This window comes from Urtica dioica, chromosome 1 (assembly GCF_054948205.1).
Source record: "Urtica dioica subsp. dioica isolate 48M chromosome 1, U.dioica_male_clone48M_v1_H2, whole genome shotgun sequence".
NCBI lineage: Eukaryota > Viridiplantae > Streptophyta > Magnoliopsida > Rosales > Urticaceae > Urtica > Urtica dioica.
In genome coordinates, this window is record NC_142756.1 from 4,191,737 (window position 1) to 4,206,440 (window position 14,704).

General features: G+C 35.3%; 2 protein-coding genes across 2 annotated transcripts; both read right to left on the reverse strand.

Annotated features, from left to right (window-relative positions):
* Window positions 1-855: 855 nt before the first annotated feature.
* LOC149406542 (triacylglycerol lipase 2-like) lies at window positions 856-4,340 on the reverse strand. The gene is made up of 9 exons (XM_089607483.1): window positions 4,075-4,340; window positions 3,884-3,982; window positions 3,657-3,797; window positions 3,011-3,121; window positions 2,784-2,927; window positions 2,656-2,696; window positions 2,411-2,490; window positions 2,213-2,308; window positions 856-1,440 (listed from the first exon to the last, which is right to left on the reverse strand). The coding sequence occupies exons 1-9, from the start codon at window positions 4,243-4,245 to the stop codon at window positions 1,121-1,123; spliced, it is 1,203 nt and encodes a 400-aa protein (XP_089463609.1). The 5' UTR covers window positions 4,246-4,340; the 3' UTR covers window positions 856-1,120.
* Window positions 4,341-4,429: 89 nt separating this feature from the next.
* On the reverse strand, window positions 4,430-6,890 carry LOC149406543 (triacylglycerol lipase-like protein). Its single transcript, XM_089607487.1, has 5 exons — window positions 6,600-6,890; window positions 6,426-6,498; window positions 6,230-6,294; window positions 5,942-6,051; window positions 4,430-5,149 (listed from the first exon to the last, which is right to left on the reverse strand). The coding sequence occupies exons 1-5, from the start codon at window positions 6,714-6,716 to the stop codon at window positions 4,906-4,908; spliced, it is 609 nt and encodes a 202-aa protein (XP_089463613.1). The 5' UTR covers window positions 6,717-6,890; the 3' UTR covers window positions 4,430-4,905.
* Window positions 6,891-14,704: the final 7,814 nt, after the last annotated feature.

A 14,704-nucleotide genomic window follows, 5' to 3' on the forward strand; every position in this document is an offset into this window, starting at 1 on the left:
AGTGATCGGACCAAATATTGCGCGTTCAACCCCGATATCAGGCAAAACATAACTGGCTACTTCAATGTGAAAGAGGCTATAGAAGCACTGATCAGAAGTGGAAAAGTCGTAAGAGGTTCTAAGCTAATGGTTAGTGGAGATATACAAGAGGAAAAATGCAATCCCCATCATGCGACAAGTTTTGGACGCCGAATATAGACGTGTAACTTGGGTTCGAGGTTGGACAGAGCCAAGGATTAGAGTTCGAATTTCGCATATGCGGATTCGTTTGCAAAGCTAGGGCTAGACTCTATGTCGATGACATCTGGGTTTGGCCTTTGTGTCCGGACCCATTTATGGGGCCCAGACGGCCCGGGTTTGGACCCTTTGTCCGAGCCCCTTTGTGGAGCCTGGGCCTAGGACCACATACGTGCTAATTTGAGAGTTGAGGCTCAAACTCTAGTTTCGGGGCTTGTTCAATGGGTGATTGGACTGAAGGTCGAGAAGGAAGGGCCAAAGTAACCGTGGGTCCGAGGGAGACTATTTTTGAGGAAGCGGGCCTTGCGCACCGGCGTCGAGGCTTGCCCTATGCCAACGAGCCAAGGACCATGACGGCCTTCCGAGCCCGAGTCCAGCGTTGAAGAATGCTGATGCCAAGTGTCGAGGCCGTGTTCAGCATCGTGGATAATGTTTAGAGGCTGACATATCTTATCGCCTAGGTCGAGTTTGGCATCATTGCCGAGGCCAACGGGTTCGGCGTGGCCAGAGCCGATGCTTAGCGCCGAAGGCCGAGGCTGGAATCTTAGTTTATTATGCAAAATAATTAAATTTCCAACAAATAATAATCGGTACAATGTTTACTAAAATAATTCACATTCTCATTAATTTTTTTAATGATTGATCTCGTTTAGGAATCATTTATTAAATAATTCCTAAGCAAGTGGGAAAAAAAATCCTCCTTTATATTACCATAATAATAGACACATGATCAACGAGGGAATTCGGACAAGAGATGATAGAGTTTTGGAAGGAGATGAGTTTGAGTCATGCCGAACTAAAATCGAGTCGATAAGACAGTGAGTTGTGACAGTGAAGGAATGTGCAAGCAGAGAGAGCACAAATCGAGAAGTGGCCGATGATTTCAGTGAAGCGTAAAGAAAGCAACGAGAGGATCATAGACAGCCTGCTTTGCGTTTTCGGCCATGACATAATCGGCGTGAGCGTAGTCGTGTCGATACTGAACGACGAGCTTGTCGCGGTGGCGATCTTCGAGGCTCTTCACCAAAAGCCTCACGTCTTCGGAGTCGGAGAGAGCGTCGGCGCCTCCGTAGCTGAGGAACAGAGGAAGCTCGTTCGGGATTTGCGTGAGATCGTACAACGGAGGCTTCGGCTGCCCGTAATGTCTCTCGTTCTCGCTCTCGTCGCCGTAGTCAAACATCGCTATCGTTCCGTCTCTTATCACTGAACATATGTGAAATTCTTAACGCGGCATGAGGAATTCGAAGGGCATCTTCTTTCAATGCACAATTTAGATATTATCATAAGATGTCATGAATTTAATTTGGATTTTTTATTTTATACATTTTCATTGCTTTTTGTTCCATATATAAAGATAATGGGGTCCGTATAACATTTTTTAATATTTTGTGGAAATTATTTTAATAATTTTAGTGGTGGGGCTAAAATTGTATAGTTTTTGGGAAATTTCACCCTCATTTCAAGGATAAAGGCTTTTGAAAACTTTAACAAATACTGCTTTTTTTTATATATATATATAAATTGAAACAGTGCACAGCTCTTATTCTAAATTAAATTGCAAGTAGTAAAAAAAAAAAACTCAATGAAACTGTACTCATTTCAAGGATAAAAGACTTTTATAAAGTATATAGTTCAACAAATACCGGTTTTAACCGTACACAGCTCTTATTCTAAATGAGACTGTAAGTGGTAAAAAAATAAAACTGTAAATGGTAAAAAAAAAAAAAACATATATAACAAAAACACCAAGAAAAAAATTGGATTAAAAACTGTAAACTAACTATATTTTATGGGATTAAATATTTTTGGTCAGTATTCATAAAATACATTTTGAAAAATCGGTATGCCAGATTTGGCGTATCATTGTTGATTCAGAAAAAAAATGATATTCAACATAAAATAGAATCCAAATCATTGGAGATGGTCTTCTAAGGGTTTGTTTCAAAGTAAATGTTTCGAAGATAGAAATCCTTACTTTGAGCCAGATGGATCATATTCTTAGTCGACGTTGACTGAGGCTCGTGGTCAAGGAAAACTTGTACTACGGAAGAGCTAACACAGCAGTTCTCTCCTGAGTAATGACCAATAATTAAATAAATAAATAAATATATATACATTTAGAAATGGTAAGACCAAAAACCATAAATGAAAGAAAGAAAAAAAAAAAAAAAACCTGTGAAAGCAGTGAGCAAGTTGGTGCAATCGACGCCCGGTTTCGCACACATTTCCTTGAGAAAATTCATCACGGCTTCCCTGCTCGAACATTTGTTTATTTTAGTGCCTTTTTTAAATTCAACATCAATAACCGGAAGACTTTTTTTGTGTGTGTGTGTGTGTGTGTGTTTGTGTGTGTGTGTGTGTGTGTGTGTGTGTGTGTGTCAAAGAAACCATGATATGCTTCATGAGCTTCTTTCTTACCCTCGCGGGACGAATTCATGAATGCCTAACCAGTATAGAGTCTGTTGGAGAAAATTGCTACCATTAAAAGAGGACTAAAAACTAGACGAGAAAATTGAAGAGTAAGAAAATTATAATAGATTGCTCACTTCGGCGATGAAATTCTCGGCAGCGTTTCGAGCGAGCGGTGAGGTCAACTGACTGACGTGAGCGATGGGGCTGAGTAACGCGGCTGATCTCAACGTACTCAATAACTGGTCTTTTGAAAGAGAAGCCAGAGCAATTAAAGTTCCCTAACAAAAAGAAAATAAAATATATTCAAGAACCAGATATTAAAAACAAAAAAAGAGAAAAAAAAATGAAAGTAAAATTTCACCAGTGAATGGCCAACATAGTGCAGCCTCTGTCCCGCTTGATCATGCACATACTTAAGCATAGCCGGAAGATCATAAGCCACCAATTCATCCCATGACCAATTCCAATACCTCTTAACACAGGAAAATATTTGCTAGCTTGATTAACTCGTTGAATAAAAGTGAAACAATGTTAAATTCTTGGATTAGCATTGCGTTTCAATGAAAGTTCTTGAAGTTTTTTTTTTTTTAATGTTAAGGTGTTGGATTTCGTTAAAAAAGACTAATTATTACTACACAGAAGACTGATTTAATTATAATATAAGCATGCAACCAAAAAAAAAAACAAAAAAAAGTTGAAATAATTTAGATTAGAATTAACATTGTGTTTGTTTTGAAGTTCTAAACAAGTTATTTTAGTTTTTGAAAATGCTTTGAATTGTTAAGGTGTTGGATTTTACTTCAAAAGACTAATATTTTTTTTATTTATTTATAAAAATAACAAAATTGGTACAAAATAATATTTTGAATGCCATTTTGCTAAAAAAAGATAAGCTTATGAACCAAAAGTACACGCACACAATATAATTCATGGACTATTTGAGCTAAAAGGTCCATAGATACTGAGAACCAAGAAAGATAATCGATAGAGGGAGAGAGAGAAGTAACCGGATCACTCGAATCGAGAAGAATGTGAGTGCGGCTATAATTTGTGCCACGAGTGTTTGCGATCCACACATCAAAACCGTTATCGACCAACACAAAAGCCAGCGATTTATGCGGCGGAAGAAGCAACCACGTCACTCCATCCTGATTAAGCATCCAAACCATATATTAAGAATGGTTAAGAAGTTTTTAATTAACCAAAGCTACAATAATTTGATTATTTTACCCACCATGAGGACACCGTGCTGCAGAAGAACCGGTGGTTTGACTCCTGCCTCGTCTCCCGGGATTCTCTGAATGCTAAGAACATAGCCATCAATTGTGACTACCTGAAATTCCTCAATAAAATGTTGACGTTGATCTCAATTCTTGTGAGACTAAAAAAGAAAGGAAAAGAAAAGAAAAAGGAGTGAATTAAGACCTTGTGTTCTTCACAAGCATAACCTTGGCTCTCAACCATGGAAGAACAAATGCCATCAGTTTCATAAGTTCTGAATAGAGAAGTGGTATGAGGCTTTGTTTTGTCTTCGATTGCTGAGCCATAATGCAGCAGAAAGACAATAATAATAATTGGGGTTAAAGTATTGGCCATAAGAAAGAAAAAAAAAGGAAGACAAATAAATTTGGTTGTATGATTGTCCTGGAATGACCATCACCTTAAAGGTTTTGTCCTTCCATAGACAGTTTTAAAAAAAATATGAAGAAAGAACAGATAAAAACAAAAAAAAGGGTTATCACATGTGAAGCTGAATATTTATATCATAGAGACATCTTTGATGCGTCAACAGATGGAAAAATACAGTCTAAGTCTTCTGGGGGACCCATAGAAAATAAGAATATGTATAAATGCATTAAATGTAAGTGTAAAATGAGACCATTTAAAGCTTTAGAGGAAAGGTCACACAAAGTCTCCATCAGATTATCATCCGCTGGTTATATCACGCGTGAGCTTGTACTCTTTCACAGCCAGCAATGATTCACAACTCCAAGCAAAAACTTCTGATATTAAGAACGATTTTCTTTCCCTCCTCTTATGGTTTTATACAAATCGAAATCTTTTGTATACCATATCTTATCACTCGAGCTCCAATCTCGAATTAAAATGAAAGAGCATTATACAAAAAAAAAAAACACCAAGGACTTATTTCGAATCCCCACAAAAATGTGAACCCCAACAACAACGGGGGATCTTATCAAATGAACTATGTACGGACGGGCAACGATTTTTCAATCTTGCCGGCACTACTACAAACTAGCAAGCAGTTCCTACAGAGCCACAAGGCTTCTCCGGCGCTTTGGCAATATCAGACATTACTGCTTTGGATCTTGTCGAGGGGCGTCTGAGGAAGGGAAGCTTGAGCTGCAAGGCTCTTGGATTTACACGTGAGAGCAATTGCCACCTTTTTGGTTTCAGTTGTTGGCCGAGCAATTTCATTTGGTCTCGTTTGAACCGCCTGTTCGCGTACCACCGCCCGCCTCGCCACCCCATGCAATACCTGCAAAGCCCCCAAAAAACCGCTCAACAACATTATGCGTTTTTACGAGGCTACAAAAACACTAATTTTAGTTGGTGATCAGGGGTTAATCTGGTGATCAGGGCGATTCTTGGGACCTTGTCAGTCCCCAGTTCGACTGGGCTAGTTGGGCCTCGTGGATTTTAGTCGGGTCTAACCCCAACACCACGGTTATAATTGTTTTTAAAAAAAATTTATGGACTGAAATTCTGTGATGAGGTTAAAGAACGGTCAAGGTAAGCTCAGTAAAAAACGATGTTTAAAATGCCGCGTTTTTTCGTCAAAAATCCACCGAAATCACACTTTCTGCATTTTTGAATTGACGTCTTATTTTCTATGAAATATTTGTCGGAAATGCCGTCTGACAACTGGCGTTCCCGTAAAATCAATCCATCAGCGAATTATCGGCAAGCGGAATTTTAGTCACAGGTAGAAAGTAAGTACATCCACCTTCATATACGTGGTAGTGAGTTCAACTCACAAAAAGGTCTATTCAAAAACTAAAAAATCGGTGGATCTCGTTCTACTCTTGGATTCAGCTACATCAATTCCAGCCCAACGTACACTAGAATTATCGGCTCGTGGCTTTGCCTAGCTATTATCAATCTTGACATGAAGGTCCGAAAGAACAGATCTAGGTTTTTTTACAATAAAAATAAACATGTTTTCATTCGTGTTAAACAAGCATTTTGACTAAAACCAGCTAGTATCGAGCTCCAAAACCTGAAATGAATAATCCTTGCAAAAAAAGATATCAAGATATCAGGAACAAACCCGATGATTAAGGTGGTCCCGGCAGTGGCTACGCAAACGGAAGTGCTCACGCCTCCAGATTTAACAATCTTCTTAATTTCCGAATGTTCCGTTACGTGACTGTCTTTCATCTGCCACCAAAATTACACGGCACAAAATGCATCGCAGAAGCTAAAGTAAAAGAAAAGACTGGATTATTTAAAGCATAAGATTTTCTGTATTCCAGAGAGAGGATTTGTTCAATTCAACACTATATAACTACTATCATGCATTAAACTAAAAAAGCTACTAAAAGTATATTTTGCTTACAGCTTTTTCAATTGATTCAAGCCTCTGATCAACTCTTGATTCATGTAGGTGTCGCAAAGAATATCCTAAAAAAAACATAAATAAATAAATAAAACACAAATACGATTTAGTGATTTTTCTAACGCCCGCTTACATGTAACGATGGAAAAGAAAATTATAAATTCAGATTAACCATAAATTAAACGACTTAGCTTACCACACCATGCTGTGGCAACTGAAGCAATTGAAGTTCCGACTGTGAAAACAACTCTGTGCTTTTCAAATATGTCCTGAACCAAAAAAAAAAAAAAAAACCCCACAAAACCCAATAACGTGCTTGTAAAACAAAAGGGCAAACAATCTAAGAGAGAGAGAGAGAGAAATTGTTTGCCTTTGTTGAGAAAAAGGTGTCTTGAATAGCAACCCAGGAATTGCGAGCTTTCCTTCTCAACTGAGCGACTGGGTCGGAGTTGGAAATCGAAGGCCGGTAAGATCTAAGTCGTTGCATGGTCACGACCAATTCTGAGAGAGACGCGTTTCCTTAATCGGAATGGGTCATCGGAAATCTCAGAGGGTACGCCGATTCTCAATCTCAGGAATTAAAGCAGGAAGTTTCTTGTGAAGAGGGAGAAATCGAGTACATGTCTTTCTATGCTCTTCTCTTGGGTTTGATTCACTTAAAGTTTCCTTTCTGATAAACTCTCATATGGGCTGGACTTGATGCAAAACTATTATTATAAGTCCTCAAATACCAACTAAAATGAATTTAATCCGATAAAATGCCATTGTTTACACCTTTCTTTTTTTATTATTATTTTTACCTATTTAACTTATTCCTTAAATGTTTGTCATTTTTAATATTTTATTTAGAATGAGAGTTGTTTACAATTAGGATACATATTATTCATAGTTTTAATTTTAAATCGGTATTTAGTTGTCGGCTTTTTTGACATGAACATAAAACATGAGTATTAGAAGAAATTCCCATTATGGAAATTTTGAAGGAAAATGAAAAAAACATCGAGTTTAAGAGATCGCAATTCTAAAAATCACGATGAATATTTAAACTTTTGAAATACCGGTTTTATTTATGTTTTGGATATAGTTTATTTTTATTTTATTTTATTCAAATTGTTTACATTTATATTGCAGAAACTATTCACATTTTAACACAATTAAATAAAAATTAAAACTAATAAATGGTCAAAACGTCAACAAATTCAATAAATGTAAACATTTCCACAAAGAAAGTGTAAACATTTGATAATTGAAACCATAAATGTTTTACAGAAAAACTTAACATTTTTTTTATCACAAGTGAGTCAATTAGCGACTCGAGATGTCTAAGACATCCTAAATGTTAGATGATTAAATGAAATAAAGGTCATTCATATAAAAAAAAAATGGTAAATATCAAAATGGCTGCTCTACGTTTTTTGTCTGTGGCAGATGGCTGACCAGTGTTGACGGGTGAGCGAAGGTGAAAAAAAAGGGATCTGTTTTTGCTGTTTAGTTTGTTTTATTGTTTAAGTTTAGGTGTTCAGTTTTTGTTGATTCTGCTCTGTTTAGAGTTTATGTTAGTTTGGTGTGGTAGATTCACATTAGGATGGTTTTTTTAGTGTTCCTAAGACGATATAGTCATTTGTGGGATGTAGTGTTTTGAGTGCTCTAAGTTATAGTCAAAAGAAACAAAAAATTAGAGGAGTTTTTGGAGTTTGGTGGGACAAGACCTAGTTAGTCTCTTGCCAAGTTTAAAGCCCTTGAGCAGTCGAGGTTGTGATATAAACCAAGCTCAAGCAGTGCTTTTGTTTGGTTTAGAAATTTGCAGAAGATTTTTGTTGAAGGAGTCCAGGAGAATTCTTGTCCTTTGTTTGCTTTTTTTGTCTTTTGCTTTTGATTTTCAGTTCAGGATGTTTAATTGTTAGAATAAAGTATCGGCCTCTGTCGAGAATATTTGTATGACCGAAGCCAGTTCGAATTGTTAATGAGATATTTCCTTTCAAAAAGAAAAAAAAAACTTTTAGGCCTTGTTTGGTAAAGTGCATTTATGAGGGATTGAATTATGATAGATGGATTGTGGATGAATTTTTAATATTTCTTATTTAGTACACAAGAGGGAAAGAATGAGAAGAAGAGTATGAGCGGTTTGAATCCGTGGGACCCATAAAAAAACAATCCTGCATATATTGACGGGATTGTTTAAAGAGAGAACATTTTTTTATTTACAATAATAAGTTTAAAAGTAATGAAAATTTGGTATTATATAAGGGTACATAAGTAATTTTAATACACAAACATTAATCTTTCTATTTTTTTTTTACCAAACTACAAATGGATGGATAATACTCTTCCTTCTCATTATATCAATCAACTTTTGAAAAAATTATAATCCATCACTTTTCTTTCCTCTCATTTCCATCCTAACGAATCCATCCACCCATTCCTACCAACAAATCTTAGACTGCTCGTCGGTAATCCAAAATTCTAGATCTCTTTCACATGATTACAGTCCCTGATAGCCAATGTAACAAACAAAACAATCGATTGATAATTCAAAGAATATGATCGGTCTAAAATTGGTCAAAAATCAAACCGGACCAGTCTAAACAATTTTTTAAAAAAATTAAACCAGATCAGACCAAATAAGAGAAAAACAGGACCGGACCAAACCAGTTAAAATGGTCCGGTCCGGTTTAAACCGTTTCATTTTAGGTTGTTTGGACCGTTTTAGACCGGACCGTTTTGAACCGTTAGACCGAACCGTTTGATTGTTACCTATTTTTTTTTGTATTTTTCTTAAATAATAACCGGTCCGGTCCACTTTTGGGCTGTTTTGGACCGTTTAAGACATATTTTTTTTAAATACTAACCGGTCCGGTCTAAACTGCAGTTTTAAATCTTTTAAAAAAATTTACAAAATTTAGTAAAATCTTATATTTTTTGTACATAAAGATGGAAATATTTTAACTAGATCCTATTTAATCAATATTTAATCAATTGACATATTTATTAGTAGATGAATAAAAAAATACACATACTATTAACATTATAAATTCAAATTAGCAAAAATTATAATTGAAGAGTATAATATTTAATGCATTGTCACTCAAAATAATATAAAAAATACATTAAAACTTAAAAAAATATAAGATACAACTATACTAAATAAAGTTATATTATGTATGTTTTAATATAATGTAGAGTATGTAGAATATGTTTTAATATTATGTATGGAAGTATAATAATAATATTATTATTAAATTGAGGATTAATATGCAATGTCTACAAATTTATAAGAATGAATTTGAAGGCCCTCAACCATCATTTTGAAGATAGGGGTTAAGGGTTCCCATTAGAGGTGCTGTAAGCTAACTAAGTGCTTATTTCTCCTCCTAATACATGCCAACTACGAACAATTTCAATGATGTTGATGGCTTCTAAATTAAGCTGTAAATCTCGAGAAACTTCGACGTCTTTATTTCGAAGATGCCATTGGTGCCGCGTGCTCGTCCATAGGATTCACGTATATACCAAGTCCCATCGTCCCCTGCTTTGAACAATATTGTGAAGTGAATGGTACTTGAGCGTACCAAGTGTTCTAGCTTTGTTCAAGTCCACAACCCCTAAACAAATAATAAAATTTATTAAAACAAATCAGCTATTAAGCGCCGTCAGTTTACAGACAAAATAAAAAAAAATTATCTTAAAACCATCTGTTTAATCAAAATAGAACTTGTCGACCTCATATCCAACAATGAGAGGGGCTTAGTATATCAGGTGATGCTTAATCGCTTTCCGCTTCATCTCTTCTAAGTTTATACCATTTGGTTCACCCATTATCTCTTCATGCTCAACTTTGTTTCTTTTGTTGGCATAGTTCTGCTGGTCGATATCTGTTCCGTCGTAACTGAAATGAAAATTTACATTATAATACACAAAACTGAAATAAAAATTTACGTTATAATGAAATTTTACATTATAAGCAGGCAAATATATATAAGATAGTCAATAATGAATATGAAACTCCAATTTAGTTCCAATTGAGATTAAAAACACAGCACATAAGACACATTTGTTTCTTCTGTTGGCATAGTTCTGTTGGTTGATATATGTCCTGTTGAAACTGAAATGAAAATTTACATTACAAGCAGGCGAATATATATAAGATAGTCAATAATGAATCTGAAACTCCAATTTAATTCCAATTGAGATTAAAAACACAACACATAAGACACAAAAAAATTTATTCACATATATAATACATTTACCATAAATATAACCTTATATCCAATTCAGAACCAAAACATTAGGTATACACTTATTAATACGTCCACAACACACATATAAATATTATTCTCATCTATAAATTTAGAATAAAACAAAGATAATGAGGCAAATATTTTTTTTTTCAAAAATATTCAAACAAGAAAAATTTAACACACAATACCACCAGGTTTATCTCGTCCAATGCAATACTAGACTAATAATTAAAATACCGATACCCAAGTTACGATTTTACTGATATATCAACTACCGATGATGTACCTATTAGTATCCTATATCAATTTTAATATCGACTACCGATAATATCAATGATATATCGACTGCCGATGTATATCGAAAAAAATCCTATAACAAAATATATTTAAAAATACCCATATATATATATATATATATATATATATATCTAAATAGAAAGATAAAATAGTTCTCAAATGCTACATATTCAAAATAACAAATAAATTAAAAATACACACTATAAATTATAATGTAGTATTCAAATGCTACCAATTTTTAATTTAAACTCAAATTTTATTTTATATTATTTACATATCATTATTATATTTGTATATAGACATATATATGCCATATCTTTTTAAACGTATCTATATATGTTTATATCTATAATTATACTTATATATATACATATATAAGTATATAAAACATATGGTATATGGTGAAAATCCACCCTCAAAATAAGAAACTGGCAATGGTCATACTGAGACAGAAAATGAAATAATTGTCCGTCAAGGGAATACTGACCCTCTATAAAACCTTAACCGCAAAAATCAGGGGCCAGGGCGCCAGGCTAGCCAACATTTGCCGAACCCATGCGAGCCTTCATCGAGGTCCCACCAGCCACATACGAGACCTTACCTAGGCAAGCCCTCGTCGACATCTCGCATGCCTCCAAGGGCCAAACCTCACTCCAAAAGATCATGCACCTTCTCACCTGACGCATTTATGAAGCTAAGCCTTTACCCACCTTCTCCTACTATATAGATAGATCATCTCACCACAAGGATGAGGTAAATTCTCTCACTTGCAGACACTATGCACACAAACAAACTCTCTCTTCCTCTCTCCAAATACTAACGCTTGGAGACGAGATGAGACACATCCACTTTGACATTACTCCAATACTAATATTGAGTGTCGGAGGTACAATCCCTTTGCACCCCATCTAGTTCACTGTTTGATTCATTCTCAAATATGAAGGACTCCCGACTACCAAAGGTCTGTGATCCAAAGGAGAACGATTCTTAACCTACGTGCGAGATCAGGGTCCGAACCTGAATTGAAATGCGAATGCCTCTTCGATGTTAGTCGAAACCGAGCATTAACAATATATATGTTAATATGTTACTTATATATTATATATGTACATATTTCAAAATATAATATATATATATATATATATATAAGAAATACATATCTTAAGAACTTGTTATATATATAGTAAACTTTGAAGAAAAAAAAGAATTATGAAAAAATGAAAAAATAAAAGAGGAATGTACATTGTAAATGTAACCTATGTAGATGTTAGGGATGTTAACAACACACATGCAAAATAAAGAGAAGAAAAAGTTCCACATTGATCCTGGACAATCAATTTTTTATACCAAACCACTATATAAGGGAATGTACTCTTCCTCTAATCTTCATTCGGATGGGCTTGCTTTGAAAATTAAGGTCCATGTCCGTGGACTGGAATTTTTTTATTATTTAAATGTAATTTTTGTCGATGGCGATATCACTAATGATATTTTAAACCAACTGGACCATCATGAATATGAGTGAACATGCTTTCTTCTTTGGGCTCATATCATCTAGTGTCGGACTCCTAGCATTTACATCTGTGGGAAAAAACGCAATTCAATTAATGAATACATGATGCAACTCGATATGTATCATTGAGAACTCAATGAATCAATCCATTACATAATTTATGAAAAATAATTTGAAGAACGTTTTCATCAATTCACAAAAATCTCATATAGATTCGGGAAAACAATGAACATAGTATATCATATTTTGTCTAGTTTAACGTGAGTATAGTAAACCATGGCTTGAATCGAAACCGGAAATAATGGACATAAAGCAAGAATATCGGTATGAAAGGCAATATAAACAAAAATAAACAATCGTCAGAATCAGCTGCAGTAAAGTTGATGACCCCGATAGTACATGTGGCTTCCCCCTTATTTTTGTTTGATTGAAAGGTAGCTGTCGAAAGAAATCAAGAATTCGGGGAGAATAATGAAGAAAAAAAGAAGTGGACGAGAACTGCCATATCTGTACCGGAAGTCATAATAGATAGCATTAAAAAAAGAACATAACTCGGCATGTACTGGTTATCGACGATTATTGTTTCTAGGTTAATCAAGGCTCTCTGGCTCTAAACGCTAGGATAAGGAAAAAAAACAATGTACTTTTACTTAATATACTTATCTTCTATAAACATTCTTAAGGAAAAGATAAATTTTCCATTCTTAAGGGTCATCGTCGATGATTTCGATCACCACGAACAAATCTTCGGCAAGATCACTACTACAAAACCAGGATTCTACAACGTTTAAAAACAGTTGTAGGATGATTCTACAACGCTTCTTAAGCGTTGTAGAATCCTGCGTTGTAAAAGCTTCTACAACGCTTAACAATCCGTTGTAGAATCCAACAGCTTTCTACAACGCTTAATTATCCGTTGTAGAAACTAAGATTCTACAACGGATTTTTAAGCGTTGTAGAAGCTTCTACAACGGTTAATATCCATTGTGTAATTTTTAAAAAATTTCAAACATCTCGCCGAAATCCGTTGTAGAATCACTTCGCCGCGGCGAAAAATATACGTCGCCGCGGCGACTTATTTGCCGCGGCGAGGTACGTTCCGAGCCGCGGCGACAACATTCTACAACGGATTGCCAAGCGTTGTAGAATCAACTCGCCGCGGCGAAGATTACACTTCGCCGCGGCGACGTCAAATCTTAGCCGCGGCGACATATTCTACAACGGATAATTATGTGTTGTAGGAAGGCGATGAATTTTTTTTTTAAAAACTCGCCGCGGCGAAGAAAAAATCTCGCCGTGGCGAGACTAAGATTTCTAATTTGCCTGCTCTCGGTATCTTTTCTCGCCGCGGCGAATAATATTTCCCGCCGCGGCTCGAATTACTTGCCGCGGCGAGAAATATAGTTCGCCGCCGCGAGAATCATTTATTTTCAATCCAAAATCTGTTTTTACACGATACTAGCACCTGAAAATAATCTTCAATACAAAAAATATCTAATATATACATTCATCTTCAAATATCCTCATCTTCAAAACATTCAAAATCTAATATATACATCTACAACCAATCCATAATTCAATAAAAAAAACTAGCTAATCATCACAGTTAATAAATGTTTGTACATAACTTACCCATTCTTCCCAAACTCTCTCTAAATCCTCCTTTGTATAGGATTTCTTATTTTCTAATTTTCCTACACCTCCTACGATTATATCACGCATATAAGAAATGACAAAATACCTGCATTCCGTGTTTCCCGTTTGTCTCGGAGCGTCCCAAGCCTTGATGTACGTTGATTGCCCGTTACTATGGGCGTTTTGATGCTCGAGCTTGAAATCAACAAGAACCCTATATAACACGGAGATTATAAGAGAAAAAACATCTAGAACGATTTATAATGAAAATTATTTAAGAAATCAAAATATTACCTTTTTATCAATCGATTTAAATCGATTGAGATTTTATTTCTCAACGGGTCAAAGAACATAGCGCTATTTCTCCAAAGGTCGAGGACAACGAGCATCCAATGCGCACCTTTGTTATACGGCATCAAAACTAATTCACCAAATTTGCAATCTCGTACCACGTTTCCAACGTCCTTGACTCGTTTTGACAAATAAGCCTCCTCGTCGTCATTTTCGATATACGAACTTAAGCTCGGATTTATAAAACAATAATTTCGAGTCTTCTTCGCCTTTTCTAGCCTCGAGCGTAGTAGCTATGACAAACAAATATTTAGTTGATCAAAACACTAAATATTGAATATTGATATTAAAAAACGCATATAAAGAAAACTCTTACTCCATATAAACCGTTATGCTCCCCGCGCCAATTTCCAAGTATTGCAAAAAATCGGAAATGTCTTCAAATGACACCGGAATTGGGATAGCCGCGAGACTTGGACTAACGTTGACCATAATCACATC